General features: G+C 42.1%; 1 protein-coding gene across 1 annotated transcript in view; it reads left to right on the top strand.

The window, feature by feature from the left end:
* The window catches only part of p3h2 (prolyl 3-hydroxylase 2), a 64616-nt gene that overhangs the window by 33860 nt on the left and 2797 nt on the right, over positions 1 to 27959 (top strand). Inside the window, exons 2-13 of the mRNA XM_061238704.1 lie at positions 12406 to 12558; positions 14097 to 14286; positions 19578 to 19709; positions 21016 to 21143; positions 23088 to 23177; positions 23885 to 23925; positions 24429 to 24520; positions 24709 to 24836; positions 25365 to 25460; positions 25940 to 26090; positions 27010 to 27127; positions 27667 to 27742. Coding sequence (XP_061094688.1) covers positions 12406 to 12558; positions 14097 to 14286; positions 19578 to 19709; positions 21016 to 21143; positions 23088 to 23177; positions 23885 to 23925; positions 24429 to 24520; positions 24709 to 24836; positions 25365 to 25460; positions 25940 to 26090; positions 27010 to 27127; positions 27667 to 27742 — 1395 coding nt within the window. The remainder of the gene's footprint in view (positions 1 to 12405; positions 12559 to 14096; positions 14287 to 19577; positions 19710 to 21015; positions 21144 to 23087; positions 23178 to 23884; positions 23926 to 24428; positions 24521 to 24708; positions 24837 to 25364; positions 25461 to 25939; positions 26091 to 27009; positions 27128 to 27666; positions 27743 to 27959) is intronic.

Here is a 27959-nt window from a genome sequence, read left to right as displayed (position 1 = left end):
CTCCTTTAAGCTCCCCCATAAAGTCCTGGACACTCGCCTGCCAAAAGAACTGCCAGCCAGACACCTAACAAAACTCAGATCTCTGCTCATCCAAAAATAACAGCCAACCTCCTCCCCCCACCCCTCCTTTAAATAGCCCCATGTTGTTTTCTAAACCAAACGTTTTATCGGCTACACTGAAAACAGCCCAGTTAACGGTCCGCTGGCTGGTTTCCCTTCGCTGACGGAACCTAGTCTCATGACCCGTCTACTGGAAAGGGGTTCTACATTTTTCAACATAATTGGCAGTCCTCAAAACCAGAACTGGCTAGCCTTCCTGAAGAAGTTATGACCCCAGAGCAGAACATCACTCATTAGAGGAATTTTAGCTGACTTTTAGCTGAATTTTTAGCCTCCCTCTGTTTTGAAGTAGTCCGAGTGGCAGACAGCAGTGCACCATGCTCAAATCCCTATGGGGCTTTAGTCCCAATAAACCTGGTGTGTTTTCAGAGATGAGCAGAAGACTGCATTCTTTTGTGCCAATTTGTTTTCCTCTGAATGAGATACTGTCAGGACTGTTCTCTAAAATCATAAGTATCATTTTAGCTTACTGCTTTACACTAGTTTGACTAAAAATTAATGTTTGTAATGAAAAGTGTATGGATGGAGCATGAACGGATGGTTTCTTTCTTGAAAATAAAAATCAAACAAACAGTGCTGATGTAAAATCATTTGTACATAATTGTTTGAATCATTTGGGCAAGATTTGACTGAAAGCCATTAGAAACTGAATGTAACAGTTATACAGTAATGGAGACTGATTGCTTACCGTACAAATAAATATTTACCTAATGGAACAGGGGAGCCTGGAAAATGAGCCGGACAATATGCAGTGCATATGTTCAAACAGTTATAACAGAGTCCCTCAATGCATTGGCGGCAGATTCATTTCAATGGGAAAGTTGAACTAATAGATTTTATATTCCCCCCTTGAGAGGCAGAGGGGACAGGCCTATGCAGGCTGTATGAATGGTGGTATTGTCTAGGGCACAGAGCCCACAGCCTCCTTTGTGACTTATTAAGGGCCTGTTGTGTGTGAACAAACTGTTCTGAAGTCTCACGCCAACATCGTGCCTGCTTCGCATATCCCCTCCCCATCACCACCAGTCTAACGACCCCTCACTCCATGCATTTTACAATGGAAAGACTGACTTCATTCGCTCCGAGGAGGAACATTCACTCTGTGTTTGACTTCTGTTTGAAACAGATCCATAAACCTATCCACGCAATGTTCATTGCCCAAAATATAAGTATTGTCATTTTGCCAGAAGATAAAACTTGTTGTGTGTCTTATCACAAGATTGTTTTCAGTTGTCTGATGAAACAGTCAAGTATACACCTTTTCACTTGGCCTTTCCTGCTTCATTTGCGATGAAGTGTTTTTTGGGGCTACTAGTTTTGGCATAGCTCCAGTAGCCACTGCACTGTCGGAATGTGAAAATGAGGGGGCTTCCAAACGTGAACCTATGAGTAGGTCCACATATTCAGCCAGGAAGCCTGCATAGTGACTGGGAAAGGGTGGAAAGTTCTTCAGGAGCACTCATTCCGTGAATAACTAATTTAACTTTTCTCAGTAGCGGAGAAAGGGATCTTTATGCAAGTAGAAACCGCAAGTGTTTGAAATCAGGGGAGCCGGAGTTTAAAAATAACACCCCAGCTTAGGACATGTTTTCAGAGGCTTCTGGGAGCAGGGGAGAATGTTCCAGAACCTTTGCTGGTGTGAAAGGAACAGATTTCAAGTTCAGGTTTTTCCATGCCAACGTGATTCACGTACCGGCTCTGCCTTTGTGAGGGGGACACAAAGGTGCTCCTGTTCTCACCCTCGCACTGTAAATATGCTACCAGATGGAAGCCATTTTGGAGTGATGAGAGTCGGTCAAGCGCCAACCGTGAAGCACCAGCGGGCAAGCATCATTACATCATCTGTGTCAGGCATGAGAGAGGGACAGAAAGAGTCCCCTAGCTGTTTAAAGTTCCCACAACAGTGACCTCTCCCACATGCCAAGACCTTTGAACCACAATGGTTTATTATCATCGGAGTCTTGGTCCCTTGGACGATAGCAGTATGGGAATTTCCCATCAGAAAACCAATAGTGTCAGTCAGCTGAACAGCAGATTTCATGGTTGTTTGTGCCTCTTTTTATCTTTTAAAAAGCATCAAAGCTTTCCCTTCCATTCCGTCTTAGCAGGAACCTAGCTGGGGACCGAGCCATGCTAATTAAAGGCAGCAGGCCTTCGCTGATGCCACAAATAGCGGCCGGCTCTTAAGCAGGGTGCACAAGGGGCGAGTCAGTCACTGCCCTACGTACAGTGGCGAGGTTATTCCACAGTATTTGGACTGTATGTCCTGTACAGTCAGTACAAGGAAGGCGTGGACCTGTTTCCGACCCCCATCTCGTGGGTCCTTGCGACTGGGCCTTCATAAAGAAGCCTGTGTTTACAGCCTTCTTCAAAAAAAAATTCCTCAGACATTACCTTATTAGATCAACATGCATGGTTGGAGGGTGTGGTGAGGACAGGCAGAATGGGACCAGTGTCCATGGAGGAGGGGGGTGCTGCCTGGGGGAGCAAGTGACATCACCTGGAGGAAACCCCCCGGTGCCTTTGCACCCCTCTCTGTGAGATCATGTGCCATTGAAGCTCATCGAAGTGACAGTAACTCTTATGGGTAGCAGTCTGACCAGCCCTGGTCTCAGTAGGAGAAAAGTACTTGCTGGCATGTGCTACTGAATTCATGTGTAATGGTTCAGAAAATCATTTGTTTTGAAATGGTTTGGATTATTGAATTATTTTGCTTCAGTTCTTTTAAGTCTTACTCAGAGCACTCTTTCAGCCAAAGGAAACACATGAACAATGGGAAGAATGTCGGCATAAGCCATGGCACACGTTCTATGGTTTGGGTATACAGTGCAGTCCATAACTATTTGGACAGTGGTACAATTCCTGTTCTTCTGGCTCTGTAGAATTCTTCGGTCATTAACTATAGAGGTCTTCCTTAGCCTACCAGCACCTTCTTCTTTCTTCTTAATGATGTTCCAAACAGTTTATTTTAGTAAGCCTATTGTTTGACTTATGTTTTTTTTTCTTATTACTTCTTATTAATGCTTTTCTTGACTGTCATTGGCACAACTCATTGTGGTCATTGTGTTATGTGACAAATGCCAATAACAAGACTCCAAAAGCATTTAAAAGGCTTGAATCAAAAATCAGTAGATACTGAAAGCTTTATTATACTTACACCGAGGAAGGGATTGAATACTAATTTGAAGTAGTTGAGAAGCCAAAGGTTACTTCTGGTCTCCTAAAATGGGGGACTATCTATAACAAGGGATGTAATACCTACACTGAACACCAGATTAATTTCAGATCCTGCTGTAGTTCATCGCCAAAAGAACCAAAATTATACCACTGTCCAAATACTGACTGCAATGTATTTATACATAAATAAATGCAAACAATGGTTTTCGTTCCAAAGGTATTATGGAATGCTGCCAATTATGATAAACACACTACATTTTCTGGCAGTCTTAAAGTTAACCAGATGATTTCAAAGTTACTGTACACAAGCAGAGCCCTGGGGGACTCATTTGTCCGACCGAGGTGCCAGACAGTAAATTGCAGGAGCCTTTAACTACAGGAGAGGCCTAGCTTGCCTCAGAGAACCTGCTTATCTACAATATTTGAAGGCGTTTAATGACACTGTCACAAAATATCAATTTCACCGGGTGCCTGAAAAGATTTTCACTTCTTGCACGCTTCCACTCATGAAAGTCCGAGTTCCCTCTATGTGACCTAAAACCTGGCACTGCGGAGCGGGGTGGGAATCTGTACCACAGCAGAGAGCTAAACGGTCACACACAGCCAGCCCTGCCTACCTTCAGCTGCCAAAGGGTTAGCCTCTCGGGCGGGCAGACGGAGCCACAAAGCTGCTGCATGCTTTGCCTGCCTGATTCTCGTCCAGATAGCTGTCTCCGAGCGTCCCTTTGCAGAGAAGATGCAGGCACGCCCGTACTTTCGGGTGACTCATGTACGGGAGGTGGAAACGTGGAACTGAATCCACAGGGGTCCAAGGTTTATTTTACCAGAATTAAAAGGCATTCTGGAAGGAGTGAAACAGCACATTGTTCACTTGTAAAAGATGAGACTGTTTAGAAGCAGTTAGCGTGTAAGCCTTTGTGTCCATATTTAACTCCGCTGGTAATGAGATTTTTAAAGACACTTTTCCATAATTGTCCCTTTGTGCCAAATAACCGTGCAGGCAAAGAATGGATAGTGTTGCGTAATTCTTATCTTTATGAAATCCGTATTTGTTTAAAAATCTTATATTGAATTACAGGTTTGATTTCTGAACAAATCAGATGTCGTAAATCTTTAGGGATGATATTTAGTTTTTCTGCTTCTTTTGTATTACTTGGCTTGTGTTCTCATGACTAAACTGGTAATTATCTAAATGACAAACGGCTTGCCAGAGACTGGAAGGATCCATCAAAATTAATAATACAGAACAATGGAAAATACTGTTAATGTGAGCAATGAATGTGGCCAAATTGCCCAGTAAAGCAAAGGAATTTGAGTAGAATTAGATTAATGTGGCCCATAATATGTGTGAATTGTATTTTTTTTAGATTCTGAGTAAATGAGTGGGGTGGGCACAGGGTCTGAATAAAAATGAATTAGCCTGTGGTTCTCAGAAGAGAGTACAGGACTATAGCCCTATAGAATTGCAGGCTTAGATCCTGAGTGGGTTGCTTCTCTAAAGCAATGTTTCATTGGCTTCAATGTTCCTTTAAACAGATTAAGATATACTGTATAGTTGCAACATGTATGTTTACAGAGATGTAAGCAGTTACCATAATGTTTACAGTGCCTAAAGTGAGGAGATATGGCTTTTGGATGGTCAGGATGCTAATTCAGCTGTGTTTGCCAAATTCTCCAGTTTAGTGTTCAAAACATGTTTGTGTTGCATTTCCAGTTTAGTGTTCAAAACATATTTGTGTAGCATTTTTACAGAAACAAATTTCAATGCCTAATTTTTTAATTTAATGTACAATTTTCTGAACTTTTGCTGTTTGTGGTACTGTGAAGTAGTTCCATGTCCAGGCAAACTGCTTATGATCGTGCAAGAATGCTTATGATCTTGCAAGATATTACTTGCTAATAATATTCTATGGCATGTTCCCAATTTATGAATTGTAAGCTACTTGTTTGAAATTTCTTCATGGTAACTGACTCAGAGTTCCTCAGACTAGAGGCAGTTTAGGTATGCTAATCTGGCCTGAAAATGTGCTCAAAATGTATGATAAATCACTTTGGTGATTGTGTTGCCATTGAAAGTCATTAAGATTTCCCCTACATAAATCAATAAGGGCCCTTTCAGGAATTGCCCATTATATCAGAGCTAAGAATATATGCTCAAATCCAATGGGAATTGCGTAACTTCAATATAATATGTTTGGAGCCTGGATACTGGCATGTGTTAGCTGTTGTGTGTCTGGAAAAGGAAAACATTTTGAATGTCTGGGGGCTTTTCAAAACATATCTGCGTACAACATACTGTGCCTGTATACAAAAAGAAGGTAATGACTGACTTCTGTGAGTGCAGACAGAGGTTTTAGTGGCTTCAACCTCCCACAATTTGTCACATTCAGGTCCTTCACAACCCAGCCAAGACCAGTTTAAGCCATTTGGCAAACAAAGGCTACAGGGGGTAGGGCAAGGCAGTCACGGAAATTGGACTTCGTCTAGGATTTTTCAACACTTCTTCACATTCCCAGCCGCTCCTTGTCCATTCCTGCCCTTTGTCCCTATCTCCTGCCTGAACACATCACTCGTATTAATGAGGGTTCAGTCAACGTTCAGTTACCTCCGACCAGCACTTTCTGAACTGGAACAGAGTGGTTGCATTACATTGCGGTTCATTCGAGACCCAATATAAAACGTACAGGTCTTCACAAACCGAGTAGAAGCTTTCTAAGTGTAATACCTTTTAACCTTTTTTTTAGGGGGTATCCACTCTAATTAGCGAAATCCAACCACATTCCCAGTGCTGTGATTCAGCAGGGCTTTAGTGTGACACCCCCCCGTGTCCTCAGACTGTGTTTGGGCTGGCTGTGAAATGTGTACTCACACTCTCTGACAGCCATGTTGTTTTTAGCTTCGTCCCCCCCCCCCATTTTCTCATGCACCTTGCAGTTTTAGGCTGGGACTTTTGGGTTCTTCAAGGGCATTTTTATTTTGCCCAGTGTATACACAGGGGACGGCTCTGTAGCCCTTCCTAGTGGTCAGGTCAGCGTGTTGATTTTGCGCACGGCTGGCCCTCGCTGTTGATTTACAGGTTTACTATGCGCAGGCTATCATAGCGCAACTGCATCTTTGGCTCAACAACAAGCGATTACATTTTTGTGAAGTGTACGCCATGTGTTTCCTGGGTTTTGGATTCAGTGGAAAAATGTTAATTAGGACTGAAACTTGGCTGCTGACTAATCCCACTTAAAAGGAATTTTATGAGAGTAAGGACCCAATCCTCGCTGGTTTCACTGGGGCTACTCTCTTAACTGAAGGAAAAATGCCAGTTTGTAGTCCGCCCAACTTTTATTTCTTAATACAGGCCTGCTTTTTATGCAGAAACACAAACATTCACCAACAAGCAGCTTTCAGTCTGTCCAGGGTACACTGCATAAAGATGTTGTCTTAAAAAATAAATGAGTCCCAGGATCAAGCTTTACGGTTTTAAATAAAGATTCCGTTTTGATGTTTGTACCTTTTTCCTTTTGGTTTTTGTTTTTCCTAGCAGTGTTTGAAAATGGAGAATTTTTGGCTTGAACATCTGAGTGACAGTATAGTGGCAGCATTGAAACTATTATTTTACACTCAGTGACCATTTTATTAGTAATGTATTAGACTTTATTTTAGGTGTATTGGTCTTCTGCTGCTGTACATTCAGGTTCAATGTTCAACAACAGTTTTGTGTTCAGAGATGCTCTTCTGCATCCCACTGTTGTAAGCCATGGTTATTTGAGTTGCTGACACCCATGAGCTTGAACCACTCTCCTCTCACCTCTCTCATTAACAAGGTGGTTTCACTCTCAGAACTTCCTCCCACTGGATGTTTTTTGCATCATTCTTTGCAAACTAGAGACTGTTGTGCGTGAAAATCCCACGGACGAAGTCACAAAACACATTTCTTCCCCATTCTGATGTTTGGTGTGAACAACTGAACCTCTTGACCGTGTCAGCATGCTTTTATGAACTGACTTGCTGCCGCATGATTGGCTGATTAGATATTTGCCTTGATGAGCTGGTGTCCCTAATAAAGTGGTCAGTAACTGTGTGTACCATTTATTAGTGCCTCTAGGGTAAAGTGGAAATGTGCCTTTCAAAGAATAGAAAGCTTCCTTAGTTTTAATGAAGCACATCAGCATTGTGACTTCCTGTCCCCAGCACTTTGAGGCCAGCACAATTGTGTGTACACATACTGCAACCTCCCTTTCTCTGTGCTAAAGAGTGCTCAGAAGTCCTACAGAACTTGGTCACTGGGGCAGACCTCACCCTGGCTTTATGGGCTGTCGCCATGGCGTCCAAACACATCTGCAGCATATCAGGTTCCCAGGGGTTAGGGGATTAATGGCAGGAGTGTCAGAGTTCAAATGAAGAGGAAAAACAGAGAGACCGCATTTTGTTGGCAACATCATGCTTGAAGACAGATAACAGGCCTTTATGAGCTAATAATAGCATGGAGCCTTTTTCTTTGCACGGATGTCCAGTGCTGATCCCAACCACCTAATTACGGGGATTATTCTGACCATTGCCTTCTTGAGGACTACACTAGCCCTGAAAACAGGTGATGCAGTTAGCTCCCCACATGATTTTTTGGTCCCTAAACCCACACCTATTGGCTGTGGGTCTGGGCGTGGTATTCAGCCTGTTTTAAAATAAATGTAATAATAAATAAAATGTAAAAATGTCAGCATTTGGATCCGGCACAAAAACTACATCCCCATTATATCCCTAGTCTTCCAGCAGCGGGGAGAAGGGATCATGCAGGAATGTGGCAGACACCAGCCCGCTCTTTGGCCTTTCGGGAGTAACCAAGCATGGCCCTCGATCTTTTCATTCCCGGCTCCGCTTCTGGAGATAAAAGAGTTGAACCTTGGAACGATGGCAAATCAGAAACTCAGGGAGGTTGTGCCCAGCAAGTCGCACGAAGACCCTAGCAAAAACAGAGGGCTTCTCGTGCAGACTTAAACCTGTTTACTCTCTGCCTGGTCACACCTGGCTTCCATTGCACACATGCGATTTTGGCCGTGTTTATCTCTTCTCGGGGCACCGGCAAACAGAAAGGTTGTGGCTCTGTAGTGCTGGGTATGTTTGTCTGGGCTTGCTGCAGATAAACATCAGTGTTTTTTCTGGAATGTTCTAGAGGCATGTGAGTCTTGGAAAACACTGGGTGAGAGCGATTGGAGGGGGATATTATAAAATGGTTATATGGTTATGGTTAAATAAAAATAATAATGACAACACTATTTCAAAAACATTAGTATCAGTGGAATCAATACAATGACACTAACTCATCAACTGCATAATTGTATACAATAATAGTAATAGGTAATGTTAAGATTTGTTTGTGCTTGCCATTGATATACATGTACACATTCAACTTTCAGGAAAAGCCCAGCTGTGCAGTTGACATATGTTTAAGGTCTCTCCAGCCAGGAACATTTTCAACTTTCAGTTCCATTATTGTATCTGTGTAACACCTGCACCCCTATCCCGGCTACTATACTTGTAAAAGGAAGGAAAATAATCTTTTTGGGTTAATTGGCAACCGTGAGAAAAGCGGTTATGGTACGTGGTTGTGAGAATGTGTCCTTGTTGAGTTTCCATTAGAGACAGGCAGATGGGGGAAGGGACGGGGGGATGCGACACCATATTATTAGGCACCGTGGGACTTAGAGAAGTAGCTTTTGAGGTGGTATACTGTAACATCTGTGTCCTTGATGGCTGGCCAGTAGGCTAATTAAAAACATAAGCGTTGGCCCTTTGATAAGTAGCGTATTAAACATACCAGTGCACACCACTTAAACGGGGAGCTTAGGTTGTGTGCCAAAAGCTGTGAAGTAACAGCTGCTGGCTTAACATAGGCTATGACCTCATAGTGACAACATGCACCCAAATGTTGCACAGTGCAATATCCATATTGATTGTAGTATATGCAATCTTATCCATGTTTAATTTAATAAGGAAGCTACTAATTTTGGCCACAGTGCACAGGGAAGGTTTATATTGTTCCTCTCTTTGTATATGACAATTGACAATGACAATTTAATCCAGTTGTCAATATTTGTTTCATTATCAATTTTTGATTATTCACTGAAGTGTGGGGTATGAGCAAAAGTTGACATTAGGGCTGGGTATAGTCACTGATTTCCTTATTTGATTCCGATTCACCCGGTCCCGAATCATTTCATTTCCGATTGAACCCGATTCCAATTCCGATTCAGCATCAGTATTTCACCTCCATATTACACATATGGATTTGCTTTAGTCGAGCACTTCTTTATTATCATTATTTTCAAATCCAAAATGCATCCAGACATCTGCCTTTCAGTGGCTTCAGTGGAGCAGCTCCCGCCATGTTTATTGATTCAAGTGAGTTCTTGTCTTGTGTGGCCAGCACTCCTTACGTAAAGAGCCAAAGGCTTGCCGTGCAAGACTATCTGAATTTCCCTCATAGTTCTGTATTGTTTCTGTATTGTTCCATGCGGTTTCTGTGGTAGGTCAGCAAGAACATGGTGCGACTACAACTACATTTTGACACATCCACAGAAAAAAGGATATATTAAAGATTGATCTTGGGATTTTATGAATCAATAGTGGATCGATTTGAATTGGAAAATTGGATTTTCTTTAACCCAGCCCTAGTTAACAATGGGTAACAGTTTCCAATGCAGGACATTGTTTCTCCTAATGAAATATGCATGAAAAGAAGCTAATATTAAAAGAAATAAAGGTGTAGCATGTACATATCTAATGTACAGATTCGGCATCTGTACATTCAACATCTCAAGCCTGTTTTACAGCAGCGCACCCACTTAAAGGCATCTGGAGTGCCTATGACTTTTGCACAGTAAAGTATGATATGCAAAAGCAAATATGAATAAAAACATATATGCCACAAAAGTACAAACAAAGACACGCACTGAAATTAGTATTTATTTTATTTATGTTTTTATGGTATTTAGCATTGGACCTTGTAGTCCAAAACTTTCATTAGTCAAAAACAACTCTCTTTCTGATTGCATTACATCTGCCAGCAAGTACACGTTTACACAACTAAACGGTCACACCTCATGTACATATTTACATATTTTCTTGAATACTCTTTCTTGATATACTAACTGTCTATCTCTTGAATCCCATTGCACTTCTGTTATGCATTCCATTTGTTGGTGTATTTTAAAACTACTGAACAGATATGTGAAATGTGTATATTGTATGTCTTTCACTACATACACAAGTTGTAACAGAGTTTGAAATGTGGGTTTCTACTAAGCCTTTGAACTAAATCAATACAATACAGTATGTGTTTGTAAATAGGGATCACTGGAAACACAAATGTGTATACCTCTACCTAGTCTCAGTGTGTACCTAGTGTGTTTAAATGTATTACAATTCAGCACTTGCTTGATCATTAAGCTAAATAATTAAATAATGGTTTTGCCTTTTTTGGCAGAAAATACCCCCCCGATAGCCATATATCAATAACATCTGGAGAGAATTTGCCTCTTTACAGCCTATGACAAAGACTGTGAAATTGGCTCTTCCTGTGAGGGAGTGGACCTTGTTTATCTAGGTTCCTCTCCAGTGCTCAAAGGTAACCCAAGTACTGTTATTGATCCAGTGTCCTGTACTTAGAACTGCTGCAACATAGTAATTCTGTGAAGTGCACCTCGGTCCCAGCTGGAGATTGGGAATCAAGGGTCTATGACTGTTCACTGCCAAAAGCGGTTTCCTGCAGGTGACAAGTGACTCATTTCACATCTTAACCAGACTCCCATTTTCCTCAGAGGATTACGGTATCTAAGCGTATTTCAGGTGTTTCATCTCTGAAGATGATACAGTCACGCATACACTCACTGAGCACTTTATTAGGTATACCTGTACACCAGCTTGTTGATGCAAATATTTTATCAGTTAATAATGTGGCAGCAACTAAATGCATAAAAGCATGCAGGCATGGTCAAGAGGTTCAGCTGTTTTTCAGACCAAATGTCAGAATGGGGAAGAAATGTGATCGAAGTGACTTGATTGATCGTGGAATGATATTTGATGCCCGGCAGGATGGTTTCAATATCTCAGAAACTGCTGATCTCATGGGATTTTCTGAACACACAACACATCAAAACTCTTAAGTGGATAGGCTACAGCAGCAGAAGATCAATAAGTCTAAAAGATAAGTCTAGTAAGTACTTAATAAAGTGCTCACTGAGTGAAAATCACCTACAGGACGATCAAGTGATTGCTGATAACACCGAATGGAACAGCATGTATGGAATTCAGAGTGATTGCTTCTATACGATTGGTGGAAAGTGTGGGTGCTCTGTGTGTTACTTGATTTGCTGCCATATAATATCAGAAAACACCCCCTACTGGTTCTGAAACCAGGCATTTAATACTGTGTCTTTATATATCTCAATGCTCACATTTACCAGGCCAAGATACAGAAATCTAACAGATCATTTTCTGTGTTGTGGAAGACCTTGAGGAAAACAGTACAGATCATTGAAAAGACTTTTTATGTTTTACAATGCGTTATATAAGTTGGAATGGATTGTATGCCTGTTAAACCTGAATGTATTCTCAGAATCAGAAAAATCGAATAAATATGTCAGCAAACGGTTTTGTTGAGCAGTTTGGTACATTATGGACAGAGATGAGGAAGTAAAGAAGTGAATGGAAAAATGCAGGAAAACCACAGGAACGTGAATAAAATAAATTTGGCTGAAACATTTTTTGCAGGTATAAACAAGGGAATGCATTGAACAATCCACAGCAGTTTTTGAAAGCAAGATAAAAGAGGGATAATCAAATTCCCATGCAGTGGAAGTTGAAAATGGGGAGCTCAACCATGAATTCCCATTTGAAAAAGGGAAACGGGAATTTGACTTTGCTAATGCATTTTCCAGTAACAGCGGCTCCTCTGTGTATTCTCAAGAAACCATACATCCTTAATCAGTGCCTGAGCGCAGGTTTTTCCCCAGAAGAGTTCAGGGAAGTGATGAAATGAGCGGAACGTGTGTGGTGATAAGCCGTGCTTCTTGCCTGTAGTAACACGTTATCCTCTCCCTCCCTGTGTCCCCCTCTCAGCTGAAGCAACCGGACAAAGCGGCTGCAGCGGCCCACACCTACTTCCAGGCCAACCCGGAGCACGTGGAGATGAGCCACAACCTGGAGCAGTACAAGGGCCTGGAGGGCGTGCAGGAAGAGCACTTTATCGACAGGGAGGCGCGTGTGCACCAGGTAATCAATCATTATCACAATCATTATTTCTATAGGGTCTTTGTCACAAAGCAGCTTTACAGATAACCGACCCCCAAGAGTACGCCTAGGGCAACAGTGGCAAGGAAAAACTCTCACTAAAGCTAACAGGAAGAAACCTCGAGCAGAACATGGGGGAACCCATCTGCCGCTGGTTGACACCGGTTTGTTGTAAAAATGGTTGTAAATGGTAAATGGTTGGCATTTATATAGCGCCTTTATCCAAAGCGCTGTACAATTGATGCTTCTCATTCACCCATTCATACACACACTCACACACCGATAGCGATTGGCTGCCATGCAAGGCGCCGACCAGCTCGTCAGGACCATTTTGCGGTTAGGTGTCTTGCTCAGGGACACTTCGACACAACCCGGGCGGGGGATCGAACCGACAACCCTCCGACTGCCAGACTACTGCTCTTACTGCCTGAGCCATGTCGCCCCCATAATCCATATCCTATGGTCAGCCTTAAGATTTAAACAGCTGCTTAAATGCCCAAACACAAGTCAGCCGGCTATTTCTCTATCAAAATCTAAACAGTAAATATAAACAGATTAATTATGGTGCATAAATGTCCAATCCGAATTAATGGAGTCCAAGCAGAGATGACTCTGGTCACGTGGAGGGATGGCAGGAAAACCAGTGGGTGGCACTGTCAGGCAAGGGGACAGGCTTGGTGCTACAGCTGAATCAGCAGTGGGTGGCCTTGAGCAAGGCCCTTAACCCTGCATTTCTCCAGGGGGATTGTCCCCCGCTTAGTTTAACCCCTGATGAGCAGATGCGACCTGCACATTACATCTCCCTTAACAGACGGATGCGATGCCGGCATGGTATCTGATCACATGACTGTTTTTCAAGACACATGACAGTTGAAATGCATTGTGATTCCGAGACCTTTCTATGGGTTTTCTATAGGGCGCCTTAGTCCATAATGGATTAATCAGTTAATCAGTTAATAAGTTGCTTTGGATAAAAGTGTCAGTTAAATAACAAATTATTATATATTATTAAAAACATGGCTTCGGTTGACATTACAGTCAGTCACGACAGTCAGGAGGTGCAGAGAGAAAAGGCCCTTTTATCACCAATTTAGCTCTGGCATTAGCTCTGGCATTAGCTCAGGTACATAGTATAAGGCGCTGTTCAACTGCACATCAACACAGAGAATCACTGAGGCCAGTCCTTCAGAGCGTAATTAAGGACATTTTATACTGTGGTCGTTCTTACTATGTAGAAGAGCTTCTGTGGCTCTGGTCATATCCCAGTGGTCTGAAATTGACCACTGGACTGTGGTCAAAGGAGATAAGTTTAGAGGACTGAGTGCTGCTTGTGGGGAACATTAAACCCATAGAGGTCAACCATGGACCAGCAGCCAAGATACGGTCAGGGCCAACCAAGGCTCAGTGATAACCCTTGCCTCACGAGTTGAAAAATAATGCCGGTCGCAAGACATTTTTAGCTCCTGTAAACACAAGTGCAACAGTAATGTTTTTGTCTCTTTGTTGTTGTTTTTTTGCAGAAAGCCTTCATGGTGGGGGTGAAGCTCTATGACAGAGGGGAGTACGAGAAGGCCATTGAGCACTTCGAGGAGGCCCTGGCGGAGTACTACAAAGCAGACTTGGAGTGCAGGGCCCTGTGTGAGGGTCCGCAGAATTTCGGCGAGCACGAGCACTTAAACTACCACCCCGCCCTCTACGAGCTCATCTCTGGTACGCTGTCCACATGTTTGAGCTTAATGCTTGCGCAAAGTTCCCATTTTCCTAGACTTCTCCCACACCTGGGGGATGGTGGCAGGAAAACCAAGGAGAACCACTGTTGGTATCTCTAAATCAGTTTAAAGCCTGTATTCAATTATAAAAACCAGCCACTCTTGGGTGCGAGCAGCTCCTTTCAAACTGCCGTATCAATTGGTTCTCCGAACATCCTGCTATGTTGCTCAGGTTTCCCGTTGTACTGACCGACTGCATTACACACCTAACCACCAGCACACCGCAGGAGCATGCTACATCTCAGGCCTTTGCCCCCTGAAGCGCGCATTCAGACCTTCTATTGTCTACTAAAGGGTACCATATGGATCCAATATGGGCCGAATCCCAACTAAAACATTCGGCACGCTCCTTCCTGGAAAAAAAAACACAGGAACAAGCGACAGGCTGAGAAAGACTTTGGTTATTCGGTTGCGGATGTGGATTTCGTGTTATTTCATACATGGGGCTAATTCCCTGCCTCCGCCACCCCCCTTCCCTACTCCTGTCTCCCAGCTCTCGAGCACGTTGCCGTGTGTTTACCCACGCCGTGCTCCACTGACATGCCTTCAGCTGCCATCATTAACGCCAAACGAATGATTGCCGCTGACGCAATCTAAATATTTTGCATTGTCTTATTACGAAATTATTCTCCATCTTAACGGTGTCTTTTTATGTTGTGTGCAAACCCTCCTGGGAGATGATAAATGTTTATGTCAGCTGGTCTCAACAGTTTTATGCAGAGTGTGAAAACTGGCTTTCCCTTTGTCATGGGCCAAGATTTTAATGTAGAGCACTGAGGGTTGCCAGTTTTCTTTCTCAAAAAGTGTATATCACAGTATCGAAAAGCATTGTACATCAGGGTCTTATTATGAGAAATAGCTGTACTTAAGACAACAGGAATGATAATTTTTCTGGCGATGGGTGGATTCCCTAATCTCATCGTCAGTTTTCCCTTTAAACCTGCACCTCTGGGGCTACATCTTGCCTTTGTTATGCCTGATCGGTTTAAAGTGATATTTTCAATGTGAGCAAATAGTGTTTCTGTTCATTAGCCGCTGAATTGGAATGGCATTTATTTGGCACAAGGGTAAGACCTGGCACAGGGTCACAGGGTAAGGGGTGATTAAGAACAGTGGCAACAACGATGCATGCCAGGAAAACATGAATGGCTGTGTATGCAGGTTCTCACTGGGAATTGTCAGCGCTGACTGGGGCACTTTGTTGGAATACTGACACAGGGATGTTCCAAAATGGCTGAAAAGTGAAAGTTTTGACAGCGGCCTAGATTTGCTTTTCATTTTGGCAGGCTAAAACAAAATTACTGAGCGGCTTACTTTGGCTGAAGGGATGTACAATAACTCTGTCAGAAATGGTGGTTCGGTTTCCATCATTTAAAGCAGAATTTCTGATAAATCACGAGCACATTTTCACTAAAACCCAAAATCTGGCCAATGGGAAAGAATTATGTGCTTCTTGGACTGAGAACATGACATGTATGATATATAGAGTAACTATTTTTCTTTTAATGTTGTAAATATTACCATGACCACTGTTTCCAATTCATATGTGGATACATTTATTACGACCTGTTTTGTCATATTTTCACCATAAATTTTAAGCATTAAAAACAAGCTAAATTAAAAATCAAAAAGACAGTGTTCTTTGTTAAGTAAATGATGAGTCATTTTTTACTGTTAAATACTGGCCTATTCTGCTGCTGTTCCTTCATGAAAAACTGCATAGAGGAGACAAAAATGAAATAAATAGCGTAGAGTAGTCTGAGAAAAGTTATCTCTGAAAATTGAAGGAAAGGAAAGTATTAGGATATATACTGTATATACACTCAGTGAGCACTTTATTAGGTATTTATTAGACTTATTTTTAGACTTTAGTCTTCTGCTGCTGTAGCCTATGTACTTAGAGGTTTGATGCATTGTGTGTTCAGAGATGCTCTTCTGCATACCACTGTTGTAATGTGTGGTTATTTGCATTACTGTCACCTTCTTGTCAGCTTTGACCAGTCTAGCACTTTTCTTCTTACCACTGTCATTAACAATGCATTTCTGCCCGCAGAACTGAGTATACTCTTGAGACTGTTGTCTGTGAAAATCCCAGGAGATCAGCCGTTTCTGAGATATTCAAACCAGCCTGTCTGGCACCAACAAACATGCCATGGTCGAAATCACTGAGATCACATTTTTTCCCCAATTTGATGGTTGATGTGAACACTAACTGAAACTCCTGACCTGTATCTGCATGATTTTATGCATTGCACTGCTGCCACACGATTGGCTGATTAGATAATCACATGAATTTGTAGGTATTTTTTACTCTTATTGGCCTGCTGCTGTAGCCCACCCACTTCCAGGTTCAACATGTTGTGTGTTCAGAGATGACTCTCTTGGGGTTATTTGAGTTACTGTCACCTTCTTGTCACCTCCTCTTGACTATGTCTGCATGTGAGCACCAAGAGACGACATCATGTCATCACACTTAACAGTCCTGATAGACGTGTACCTATATACTGGTTGACGGCATTGCCATTTAATATTGCATTTTAAGGAAAGAATATCGGACAGATATTCAGCAGACAACTGACAACCATACTTGCCTGCGCTCTTCTAGATATAAATTAGAATTGAGGTATGCATGCTATAGAGAATGCAAGCAAAGCACTTTTACTGGTCTTTTGAGACCGCATTACATCTCTATTAGATTTCCAGGCTCGGAGCCTGTGAATGCGATTGCGATTCCGTGTGATGATGCTTGCGTGAGAATTTTCCTAGCTATGCAGGAGTGTAGCGGTGCATTGAGTAGCCAGCGGCCGGCACAAGGGCCAAACAGGCCCCGCATGACTCTGTAATAGTTTCCAGAGCCCAATGCCAGAGACAGAAGTCTTGGCCCGTGCCAGAATGAGGGTCGCCGTGGAGAGATGCGAGCCATAAAACAATCTCACCTCTCTTCCATTGTAAGGCATCTCACTTGTAAAAGCAGTCATAAGGAACACAGAGTGACAGGAACTGGATGCGGTCAGTTAGTTACGGTCAGTAATGGACCCACGAGCCAGCGTGTTTTATCTGGACTTTTGGAAGTGGTTGTAATTTATCTTGGCATCTGTCATTACCCAAAATGCACTGCCAATTACCACTCTGCAGTAGCGGTCCTTGGAGGCCTATGTTTGTACGGTTTATGAACTATTTTATCTTCGGAGATTTATACACCCATATTGACAGAGCTGGTTATTGTTGAGAGGTTACAGTAGCGCAGCTGGAAGTGGATTTCCATCTGTAAATGACAAACCCTCCGAAAGGGCGCAGGAGGACTGTGTCAGCCAAGGGAGAACTTGAGAAATGCGTTGATGCCATTGACAAGTTCCATTGCCTTACTGGGAAAGCAGGCTGTTTCTTATTTGCAGGAGATTCTGACAGTCGGGTATGCTCATGGAGTTTTTGTTCACTCCAAAATAAATTACTGACAAGGAGCATAGCTCCAACATGCGCAGATTTCTTTTCGTAAACAATGGAAGCCAACTTGCCCACTATGGAAACGGTTTTGGGCATTTTATTTTGGCTCGTCGCTAATTTCCTTTACCAGTTAAGGTAAACCGCATTGTTAGTAATGCATTTTTGAGCAGATGTCTATGCTGTGTCAACTAAGAAGTCCTCAAGTCAAGAATTTGAATATTAAGTGCTATTTGAGAATGATGGAAAACATGTGAAGACAGTTTCAGTATAATTGATTGGAGAACGTGCTGTCCTTTTTTCTTGTTTGTATTTCTTGTGTGGTGGGGAGATTCCGAGTTCATTTTTTGGCAGCTGGGGTAATTCCTTAGTGATTATCTTGATAGCATGCCTTGCAGAAGTCCTTGGTAACTTCAGTCCACACCACTGTTTCCAAAATGGCTCCATTCCCAGCCTGAAGGGTTGTTTTGAAACCCTCTCTTTGGAAGAATGAAACAAAAAAAATTAAATCAATTTTATTGCTTCCTCAGTGGAAGGAAAAATATATTTTCCTCAGTTCTTAGAGATTTTTCGGGCCAGTCCAATATAAGATGGGAACTATGTGAAACTCTCCTGGGGGTTTCCATGATTGGAAACGAATTAAATCAGCTATAAAGTATTAATTACTAAATTATATACCAGTATTCTGCTGTAGCTCAGACTGGCCCGACGTTCTTATAGTAAATGTTTTTTGTCCTTTAAAATCTTAAAGAGATTTGGCTGTTGGCCTCAAACCTTCCAAAGTAGAGGTTGTGTTTCATAATGGTGTTATCTGTAGTCAGGCAATACCAATTCTGATGATCACACTGAATGACTACATTATGCATGGGAATGGCTGTATTGCTTTTCATGATTTTGTTAAGATACTTTGCCAGCCATGGCCTGTGGTGTCTGATGAGCAACTTCTTTGAGAAACAGTTAAACGGTTCTAATGGGAATACATTTACAGTGGTCTCTCTCTGTCTCTCACATCTGACAGTTTTTTGGTCACATACAAATCTATGTTTTAAGCCCAGTGATTATAATCTTTTAAAGCTAAATACAGAACAATAAATTGACCATAATCAAATATATCTTGGAAAGCATTTTGGAAAACATGGCAAAACATGTTTTCCACTTTGTAATGAACCCAAGAAAAGAACCATTGTATAAGCCTATATGGAAATTTATTAAAATAAGCTTCTAACATGCATTGATGCAAAATACTTTGTGGTGTACTAATACTGTTTGTGGTGTGGATTAAGTTGTCTTTTCTGTTATACAATAGTACCATGTTTTCTGCTCCTTGCGACTTACAAATCATGCTATATTTAAAATGGCCGAAAGTTAAAAAAGACAATTTAGTCAATTTCCAGTCATGAAAAACATACATATTGAAAACAGACATATCATTCAAAGTCAGTCTGTGGTCAGTTTACTGAAAAAGTAAGTTGCACAGAACAGTCTGTTCCCTGAACAAACAAGTAAATTATCAGCCCGATCTGTGCACATCCTAGCATAGCAGCATCTGTGTGTGAAGGGTTTGGCTTGTGCTAAGTGTAAATTCGGTTTAAACATGGCACTGTCGGCAAACAACCTCTTCCTGTGTATGCTTAATAAGCCTTGCACTGATGTGTTTGTGCAAAAGTGGGCACGGAACATTCAGTTGGTTTCTCGGTTCAGTGAATGTGAGGAGTTTGCTGTCTGCACTATGGTCTCCTCTGTATAGTTTAATGTGTGGTGTGATGGACTGCCTCGCCTTGTGTATTTCAGATCATTTCACGCAGGTGCTGCACTGTGAACACGAGTGTGTGAGAGACCTGGCCACACGCCCTGGCCGTCTCTCCCCAATGGAGAACTACCTACCTCTTCACTACGACTACCTGCAGTTTGCCTACTTCAAAGGTATTAAACTGACCGGTCTGCTACTTACTGAACAATATGGGCATGGAAAGCTTGAAAAACACTCAGATGGTAATGAGAAGAACAGGAATTACAATGAATCAAATTCTTTTTTTGAGTTTGATCATATCAAACATGAATGAATGCCTACTGGGTCATTTAACATTACCTGGGAGAGAGGGGGTTGGAGTGCATACTATGAAATTGCAAACAGACTCTGGCTTTTGAAGGGCAGACGGACATTTGTATAGTACAGAAACAAATGAATGAGAGGTGCTCTCCCCAAATTATACTCCATCTCCACAAATACACTCATGTGGACAATCAGACAAAGTGGATTACTCTGGCCTACCTAAATTCTGAACTCATTCCATAGAGTGATTTGTAGTTTCTTAACTAAAAGAAACAGATGCTAATCTAAAAGGCTCTGTGGAAAAATAGCTGGAGTCAGTAATTACATTTAAAATGAGTTATTCACACTTCACGGTCTTCCCACAGTGAAGACCGTTACATTTATTTCTATGAGCTTGTACCTGTACAGTGAATTTCAATGTATTGGTTTAACCTCCGACCTTTAAAAAAAATGTAGTGAGGCTTCCTGGAACTCTTTTTGGTATTTTTATGTCAGGTCTCTTCCTGCAACAGCCAGTCGGCTCTGAGATAAACTGTTTAAAAATGAACCGTTAATAACATTTTATTTTTACGAGGCCCCTGATTGTTTACGACCGCGGAAATAACGCAGATGGAGCGAGCGCATAAGTGTTTCCACCGCTCCGCGTTAGGGGTCGAGCGGATTTACAAGGCAGTAAAGCATGTCAGGGGGGGCGGGGGGGGGACCGCATGTGGCGCGGGATTGCGATGAAGTCAACGTGCTTCCTTGGCTCCGTCTTTGGCCAGGCCGCTGCTCAAAGCTGCCTGCTAAAATAGCTTTTTACCTTTTTTTGGGCTTTAATTTAGTTTCCATTATCTCAGTTGAATTATCTCCACTCTCCACAACTCACCATCCAGGAATTTCAAACTGGCTGTAATTTGAGTACTTTGTTATTTTGTTTTTGTTCATAGGTGTCTCCTAGTTAAGACAATGTGAATGTGACATTTGGTAGGTGCATTCCATGATGCGAAATGGTACCAGCAAAGGGACTTGATGTAGCACAGTGTTAGTAAAATCAGTAAAATGAGAGAATGTGAGAAGGAGTAGGAAAGTGATTGGATAAGGAGGGACCCATGATTTATAGAGAGATTGTGCCTTTAATAACACTCTTCCATTGGACTGATGCGTTTTCAACAGCTGTGTGGCCTTACTTTCCAGTGAACATGATTCAGGAGGCCATTGAGTGCGCCCAGTCATACCTGCTATTCCATGAAGGAGAGGAGTTCATGACGGAGAATGTAGACTACTACAGGGAGGTGCTCGGGCAGGAGGTCAAACCACGGGAGGTGAGAGAGTTGAAAGTACAGCTGTGAACAGAAATGCCTTGAGGGTTCACACTTCAGAACACTTACGTAACTTTGCCATGCTATTGTGCTAATTATGTAGTATTGTAAGTCATTGTTGCGCAAGGATACTGTACTGGTCTCCAGTAATTGATCGCTGAATGTAAATGTAGTTTAGTGGACAATGGAAATGGTCACAGAGTACTGTTAAAGATCAATGGTCGAGCAGTAAACGTTTCTAGAGAAACCACTTGCCTTGATTTGAATGCCAGTTTTTTGTTGTCACCAATTACACTGGCCAAATTAGCTAATTGGTTAAATACTCATATGCTGGTTTAATCATAGATTTGACCAGAATAAGTTGTTTCATGTTGTGATGCAGGAATGGTCTTCAACTGTCATTCATGAACATCAAAAATGTAGCTAAAATATAAATTACTAAATTATTAGTTAATTAATTAATTAAGAGCAGAATTTAGCATGAAATCCTGAAACAGATACAGCCCTCCTTGCCCGATACAATAGTTTGTGGTGTAACTACCCAGTTCATGCTTAGCTTATTTTTACCAGTTAGTTGCATATGTTTAATACCTGTCTAGACTTTCAACAGTAATATATGCTGTGCATATATTTTCATTAAGGACACATTATAAATGATGTTATGTTTTGTTAAAACCATAAATTGTGGTGAATGTATATTTTCAAATGTCAACTATCGTTTGTCAAGTTTAAGTATGTAAATAACTGACAGCACAGTTTATACCAAACCGCAAGGATGTGTCATAACTATGTTGTGTCCCTCTTGGTCTGGCCCCCACAAACTATGTTGGAGCCTTGACATAACTCAAAGTTGTTAAGACGTTTTTATGATAAATACAGTCAGGCAGGAAAAGGACCCCCTCCTATAATTCCTATAATGCCGGCACAGCATTGAAATGACAAGAATTTTTCCAGTGATGCAACAGGGCAGCGGTGGTGTTAGACACCCGAGACGGCCTGGGCTTAGAGCTCGCTGTCCGTGCTTCGCATTTGCGTGCCCGGTCATGTCTCCCCGGTCCTCCCCCCTGAGGACAACAGCAGCTCACTTACACACCGTTGTCGAGCACTCCCCGAAGGAATTAATCAATTTTAGGGAATACAAAACATTGTAAAAACACGTGTTCCGTGCTGCCGTAGAACTTACTGGAATAATGTGGGAAGCGTTCACATTTTCTGAGTTCTGTGGCTGTGGCCGCTACTGGCGGCTCCGGTTTCATAACATTCACGAACGCTGCCTCGTCCCGATCGCGAGTGAGGTCCAGCAGAGGCCCGTTTCTTACACAGAGGGATGGGCCTCGCTCCAGTTACAACAATCCCTTAAACCGGTGTCAGGAACAACCAATAAAGTGCTGCCGCAGGATACCCAGAGAGAGAGTACCTCACTCCACCCGCTCTCACAACAGGGCTCAGGCACGGCACATTTAGCAAGGTCACACCTTCACAGGCCTAAGATCAAAGATGACACCAGCCATTTTAGAGCTGGGGGGAGGTCAGTCGGGGGGGGGGGGGGGGTGCTGCTGCACAGACAAGATGCAAGATGGGTGCCTAATAAAGTGACATAAGGAATGATAGAATTATATCGAAATCCACCTGACTTGTCTGGCTGATTAATTTAAGTTTTAGTTAATTACATTAATTTGTTAGGGACCATATGCAAACATTAATCTCACACAAGGAAAAGAGATGCATTGTACCAGATTTAGCTACGAGCTCATTTCCATCTGCAGTCCTTGAAATCGCTCATAGATCCAAATATACAGTCATCATTATACCAAACAATACAACAACAATATGCAATCAGTACCCCTCCCCAATGGAGTCACACATGATGGCAGGGCCAAAGACAGCTTTTTGGTCAGCAGCCAGCATGTAGAATAACATGGCTGCCACATGTTTGTGCGTCCGCAGGAGGCTGAACGGTACTTCAAACGTCACCAGCACGAAGTGGACCTCCTCCATGTGGGCAGTGAAAACTTAGGAATTGAATACACCGAGGGGGTGAGTATCAACCAATTGAAGGGAGATGAGCATTTACAGGGCAAATGGGCCTTTTCAGCACTTGCAGACATGGTTGCAGCGCACTGGAAAACAGGACAGTTTCCCAAGGGAGCAAGCCCAGCTTGCGCTGCAGAAACATTGCTTCAATGTTAGGGGAACACGTTGACAACGTTACGCGTTAGCTTTGGAGATGGGCTTGGCTCAGGTAGCTCAGAGTTTCGGATTACCACCACAAGCCAACCTGGGCTTTTTGTTTGATCATTTGTTTTGTGTGTGTCACAAAAAAGAATAACAAAAGAATAACAAAAGAAAGTGACTTTTAAATCAGTTGTAAGTGGGATTAGTTGTGTTTGAAGAGTATGTTGCATGGGAAAGAATGTGAGATGTGAGAAGGACAGAGGAGAGGGGCAGGTGCCTGGACTGGCAACGTCAAAGGGAACCAAATCTTCTGCTCACAGCACCCTCGTGTGGAATATAACTGTTATTGCAACTGCAGTTAGCGATTCTCAATATTAATTTTGGTTCTTCATGCTCATGTTGCCAGTGCTTATATTTAGATTAAATAAGGTGATCTAAGCATGTACATGGACATGTGTTATGATGAACCAATAAGAGTTTAATAAGTACAAATATAAATTCTGTCAGAATTGCTAGAGATTAAAGGTAATGAAAATAAAATAAAGGATAATATGTATCTGTTGTTGTAGAACTATTGGAGCAGCTCAGGTGGAAGAGAAGATGTTAACAGGTAAGTTAACGGTTTCCTTTATTGATTTACATCGCACAGTCTTTCAAGTGGAGTTACTTATAAATTAATATTTATCTAAATCAGAACCCTAAATATTTGCAATGGCAGTTCTTCTCCCTGTTCCAATAGGCACCTGCCTTTAAATTACTTAGTTTATACTGACACCTGCTGGTAGACAAATGTAATGGCATAAAATAATAGACAATAACACAATTTGAACAATTTTCACACCTTATTAACATGCAGGGAGAAAAAAATGAAAATGTTATTGCCATTATGTTCATAGTAGCCGTTCAGGAAGTTTTCTTTATTTACTGTTGGTCCATACATTTATTATTTTATTTATTTGGTAAACCCAATTTAAACACTGCATCTACAAATGATGAAAACAATAAAAAGATTTACTGAATGCCATTGTTAACAGTGCTATGGTGTCATAGCAAGCTATCCCTTAAGCTCTTAGTTTTACTGGCTGGTGACTTTGTGTTTCTATCTGTACCCAGAATCCCTTCAGGCACAGACGGCTGGATGGAGTATGTCCCCATATCAGAGAAGAAGAATGTAACGGTGGAGGAGGTGAAGGAGCTGAGAGAGGGTAGGTCCCCTTCCTCCTCCGAAACCAGGGAGGCACTTACTGTATCTCTGACCCGGTGCTTTATTCACATTCCTGCGGGCATATTGTGAAACTGCCTGCACACTGCGTTTCCCACAATGTCTCTCTGTGTATAAGACTTGTTGTCATGGAGAGCTTATGGGAGCCTGCCCTTTTCGGTCTGCGCATAGGAGGGCCGCTGCTGTACGATAGTGTTCGGCTGGTCCTGAACTCGGAGACCCTTAACGGAACGCAGAGGGTGCTTTTCGACGACGTCATCACTGAAGACGAGTGCTCGGAGCTGGAAAATTTGGCCCACGTGAGTTCCCATCGCCGTTGAACATTCATGGTTTGGGCAGCTTGTGGTTTTGTTTATTTATGTTGTAATGCCACCATAACCTTTATCCTAATGCCTTTTGTCGTACGGACTGATTTAGCAGTTAGCACATACCTAAGTAGAGTTGGCCATCTCAAATACAGTGAGAATTGATGGTTTTTCAGGGACATGAAGCAGTGGGGTTGGACAGTTTGTGGTTTTGTTTATTTATGTTGTGATGCCACCATAATTTTTATCTAAATTTTTTATCTAAATTAATTTTAGTCCTACGGATAATAGACTGATTCAGTAAAAGTGTTAGCGCCTACCTAAGTAGTCGACCATCTCAAGTATGGTGAGAATTGATGGTTTTTCAGAGACATGAAGCAGTAGTGTGCGTGTAATTTTGTCCCACATTTTGCTGCGGAATATAACATTAACAGTTCTGTAAAATGAATAAGGAAAGGGAAGAATGAATGACTGAAGGCTGCCCTAGGCAGTGAGTTTGTACTGTGATTGACTCCCTGACAGGTCGTCATGATGGGAGGCGATGGGTATCGAGGAAAGACGTCCCCCCACACGCCCAATGAGAAATTTGAGGGTGCGACGGTATTGAAGACCTTGCAGGTACAGCATTCCTTCACACCTTAATTCAGAAATATAGAAATATATGACCCTGTTAATGCATGCAGTACCTGTCCGTGGGGGACATTCAGTGAGCACTTTATTAGGTACACCAGCTTCTTAATCCAAATATCTAATCAGCCAATCATGTGGCAGCAAATAAATGCATAAAAGAATGCAGATGTGGTCAAGAGGTTCAGCTGTTTATCAGACCAAACCTCAGAATGGGGAAGAAATCTAAGTGGCTTTGACTGTGGAATGGTTGTTGGTTGCCAGGGTGGTTTGAATATCCACACATTACAACAGTAGTATGCAGAGGAGCATCTCTGAACACACAACGCATCAAACCTCTTAAGTGGATAGGCTACAGCGGCAGAAAACCAAAAAGTCTACAAAATAAGTCTAGAAATACCTAATAAAGTGCTCATGAGTGTATGTCTGAGAAGCCGTCGGTAACGGTGATCCCGTGTCGCTGGTTGCAGTATGGCTTCGAGGGTCGAATCCCGCTGAAAAGCGCGCGCATGTTCTACGACGTCAGCGAGAAGGCCCGGCGGATCATCGAGTCCTACTTCATGCTCAACTCTACCCTACACTTCTCCTACACTCACCTGGTGTGCAGGACAGCTATCGCTGGTGAGTCTTCCTGTACCTACATTTCCCTCTGTTGGCCATTCACTTACATTGCAGGAATAAGCCCAGTACACACTACAGCCGCGGTAGTGGGTGAGCTGAGAATTGGGCACAAACCTTTCCTGTAAACTGATCATTGAGCTCATCCTGTTTTCATTCATTTTCCTTGATTAACAAGCGTGCCGACGATCATGCTAATTCATTGGCAAGTAGGGTAACACACTGAATACTGAAGTAGCCTACCACAAATAATTTAATTAATAGTGTTTGCAATAGACAACATTCTCTGCACATGTTTGACATGCCTATAGACCACTTTTTACAGGCTTTGATATTGAATTCCTAATTTTGATTTAGAATTCCTAATTGAAAGTTGGGAAGTTTTCCTTTTAATATTTCTGTAATTTGGAGAAGGGTCAGACCGCTGTGCATGATTTGGGGGGATTTGGGGGGGGCACAACAAACATTTTGGAAGGCACTGGCCCCTCCCCTAGATCAGACCCTGGAAGTGTTGGGGTAAATTAAAAACCTGCACCCACACTGGCACCTTTATGGATAAGATTGGACACACCAGTACAACAGTATAGAGTGGTTTAGTGAGCAATGAGAGGTATGTGGGGTAAGAGCAGTCGTCTAGCAGGTGGAGGGTTGCCAGTTCGAAGTGTCCCTGAGCGAGGCACCTAACCCTCAATTGCTCCTGACGAGCTGGTTGGTGCCTTGCATGGCAGCCAATCGCCATTAATGTGTGAGTGTGTGTATGAACGGGTGAATGAGAATCATCAGTTGTACAGTGCTTTGGATAGATGCGCTATATACAGGCCAAACATTTACCATTTATGTGACATAGGTATCTTCATACTAGCTTCACTTCAGGAGACACAAATCTTCATTATGAGGTTTATTCATATTTCTACTGGTATAGGTCAACCGGGTGTTAGAAGTGACCTCAGCCACCCCATCCACGCTGACAACTGCCTCCTGGACCCAGAGGCCAATGAGTGCTGGAAAGAGCCACCTGCCTACACCTACCGAGACTACAGGTGAGATACCTGCTGCTTTGCCTGCTTTGTAGCCATGATAACTCAAGCATCAGACTGCTGTTAATACATCTCTTTCCATAACCTTTCTCTGGGTAGTAATCTTGGTGAATCATCTGCAATACTACATTTAGAATCATAATACTTTATAATTACTGTTTACTTCATAGTACTATTATGAAGGTATTTCCTACGGTTATTATTGGTTACTTCATAACTGTAGTCTGAATTATTTTTGTCATGAAGTAACCTTCATAATGGTACTAAACATCATGTAAACAGTAATTATAAAGTATTATATAGCATCTTCAAATGATTTATACTGTGAGTTGATCTGACTGAGGTCATCCTGGTTCTTCATGCATTACTTTTGTTGTTCAGTTCACTAGATCCAAGCTTCCAAATATTTGGACTGCTGTGTCTCAAATTCAAAGGTCAATTGTGTTTTCCATTGATGCCTTACTTTATAGTCACTGCTCAAGGTGTGACAGAGAATGTTCTAGATCCTTATATCATGTCTAACTCAATGTCATCTCTTTCAGTGCGCTCTTGTATCTGAATGGAGATTTTGAAGGAGGGGAGTTCATTTTCACAGAAATGGATGCAAAAACAGTCACAGTGAGTCTTATTTTTCTCAATAGGAAAAGAAAAACAAAATTACCCTGGAAACAAAAGTATTGGTCATGATTGATGTTAATATGACTTGAAGATACTACCTCAGGTTCAGACCCTGGGAATGACAAACTTGTATTTGCTTTGATGGTGGTTTTATGCTCAACCTTCTGGGCAGTTCTGCCACTGAAGTGGTATTGTTGTGTAGTAGACATTTTACAAA

Source organism: Conger conger, chromosome 4, assembly GCF_963514075.1.
Source record: "Conger conger chromosome 4, fConCon1.1, whole genome shotgun sequence".
NCBI lineage: Eukaryota > Metazoa > Chordata > Actinopteri > Anguilliformes > Congridae > Conger > Conger conger.
This window is presented reverse-complemented; position numbering and strand designations above follow the sequence as displayed.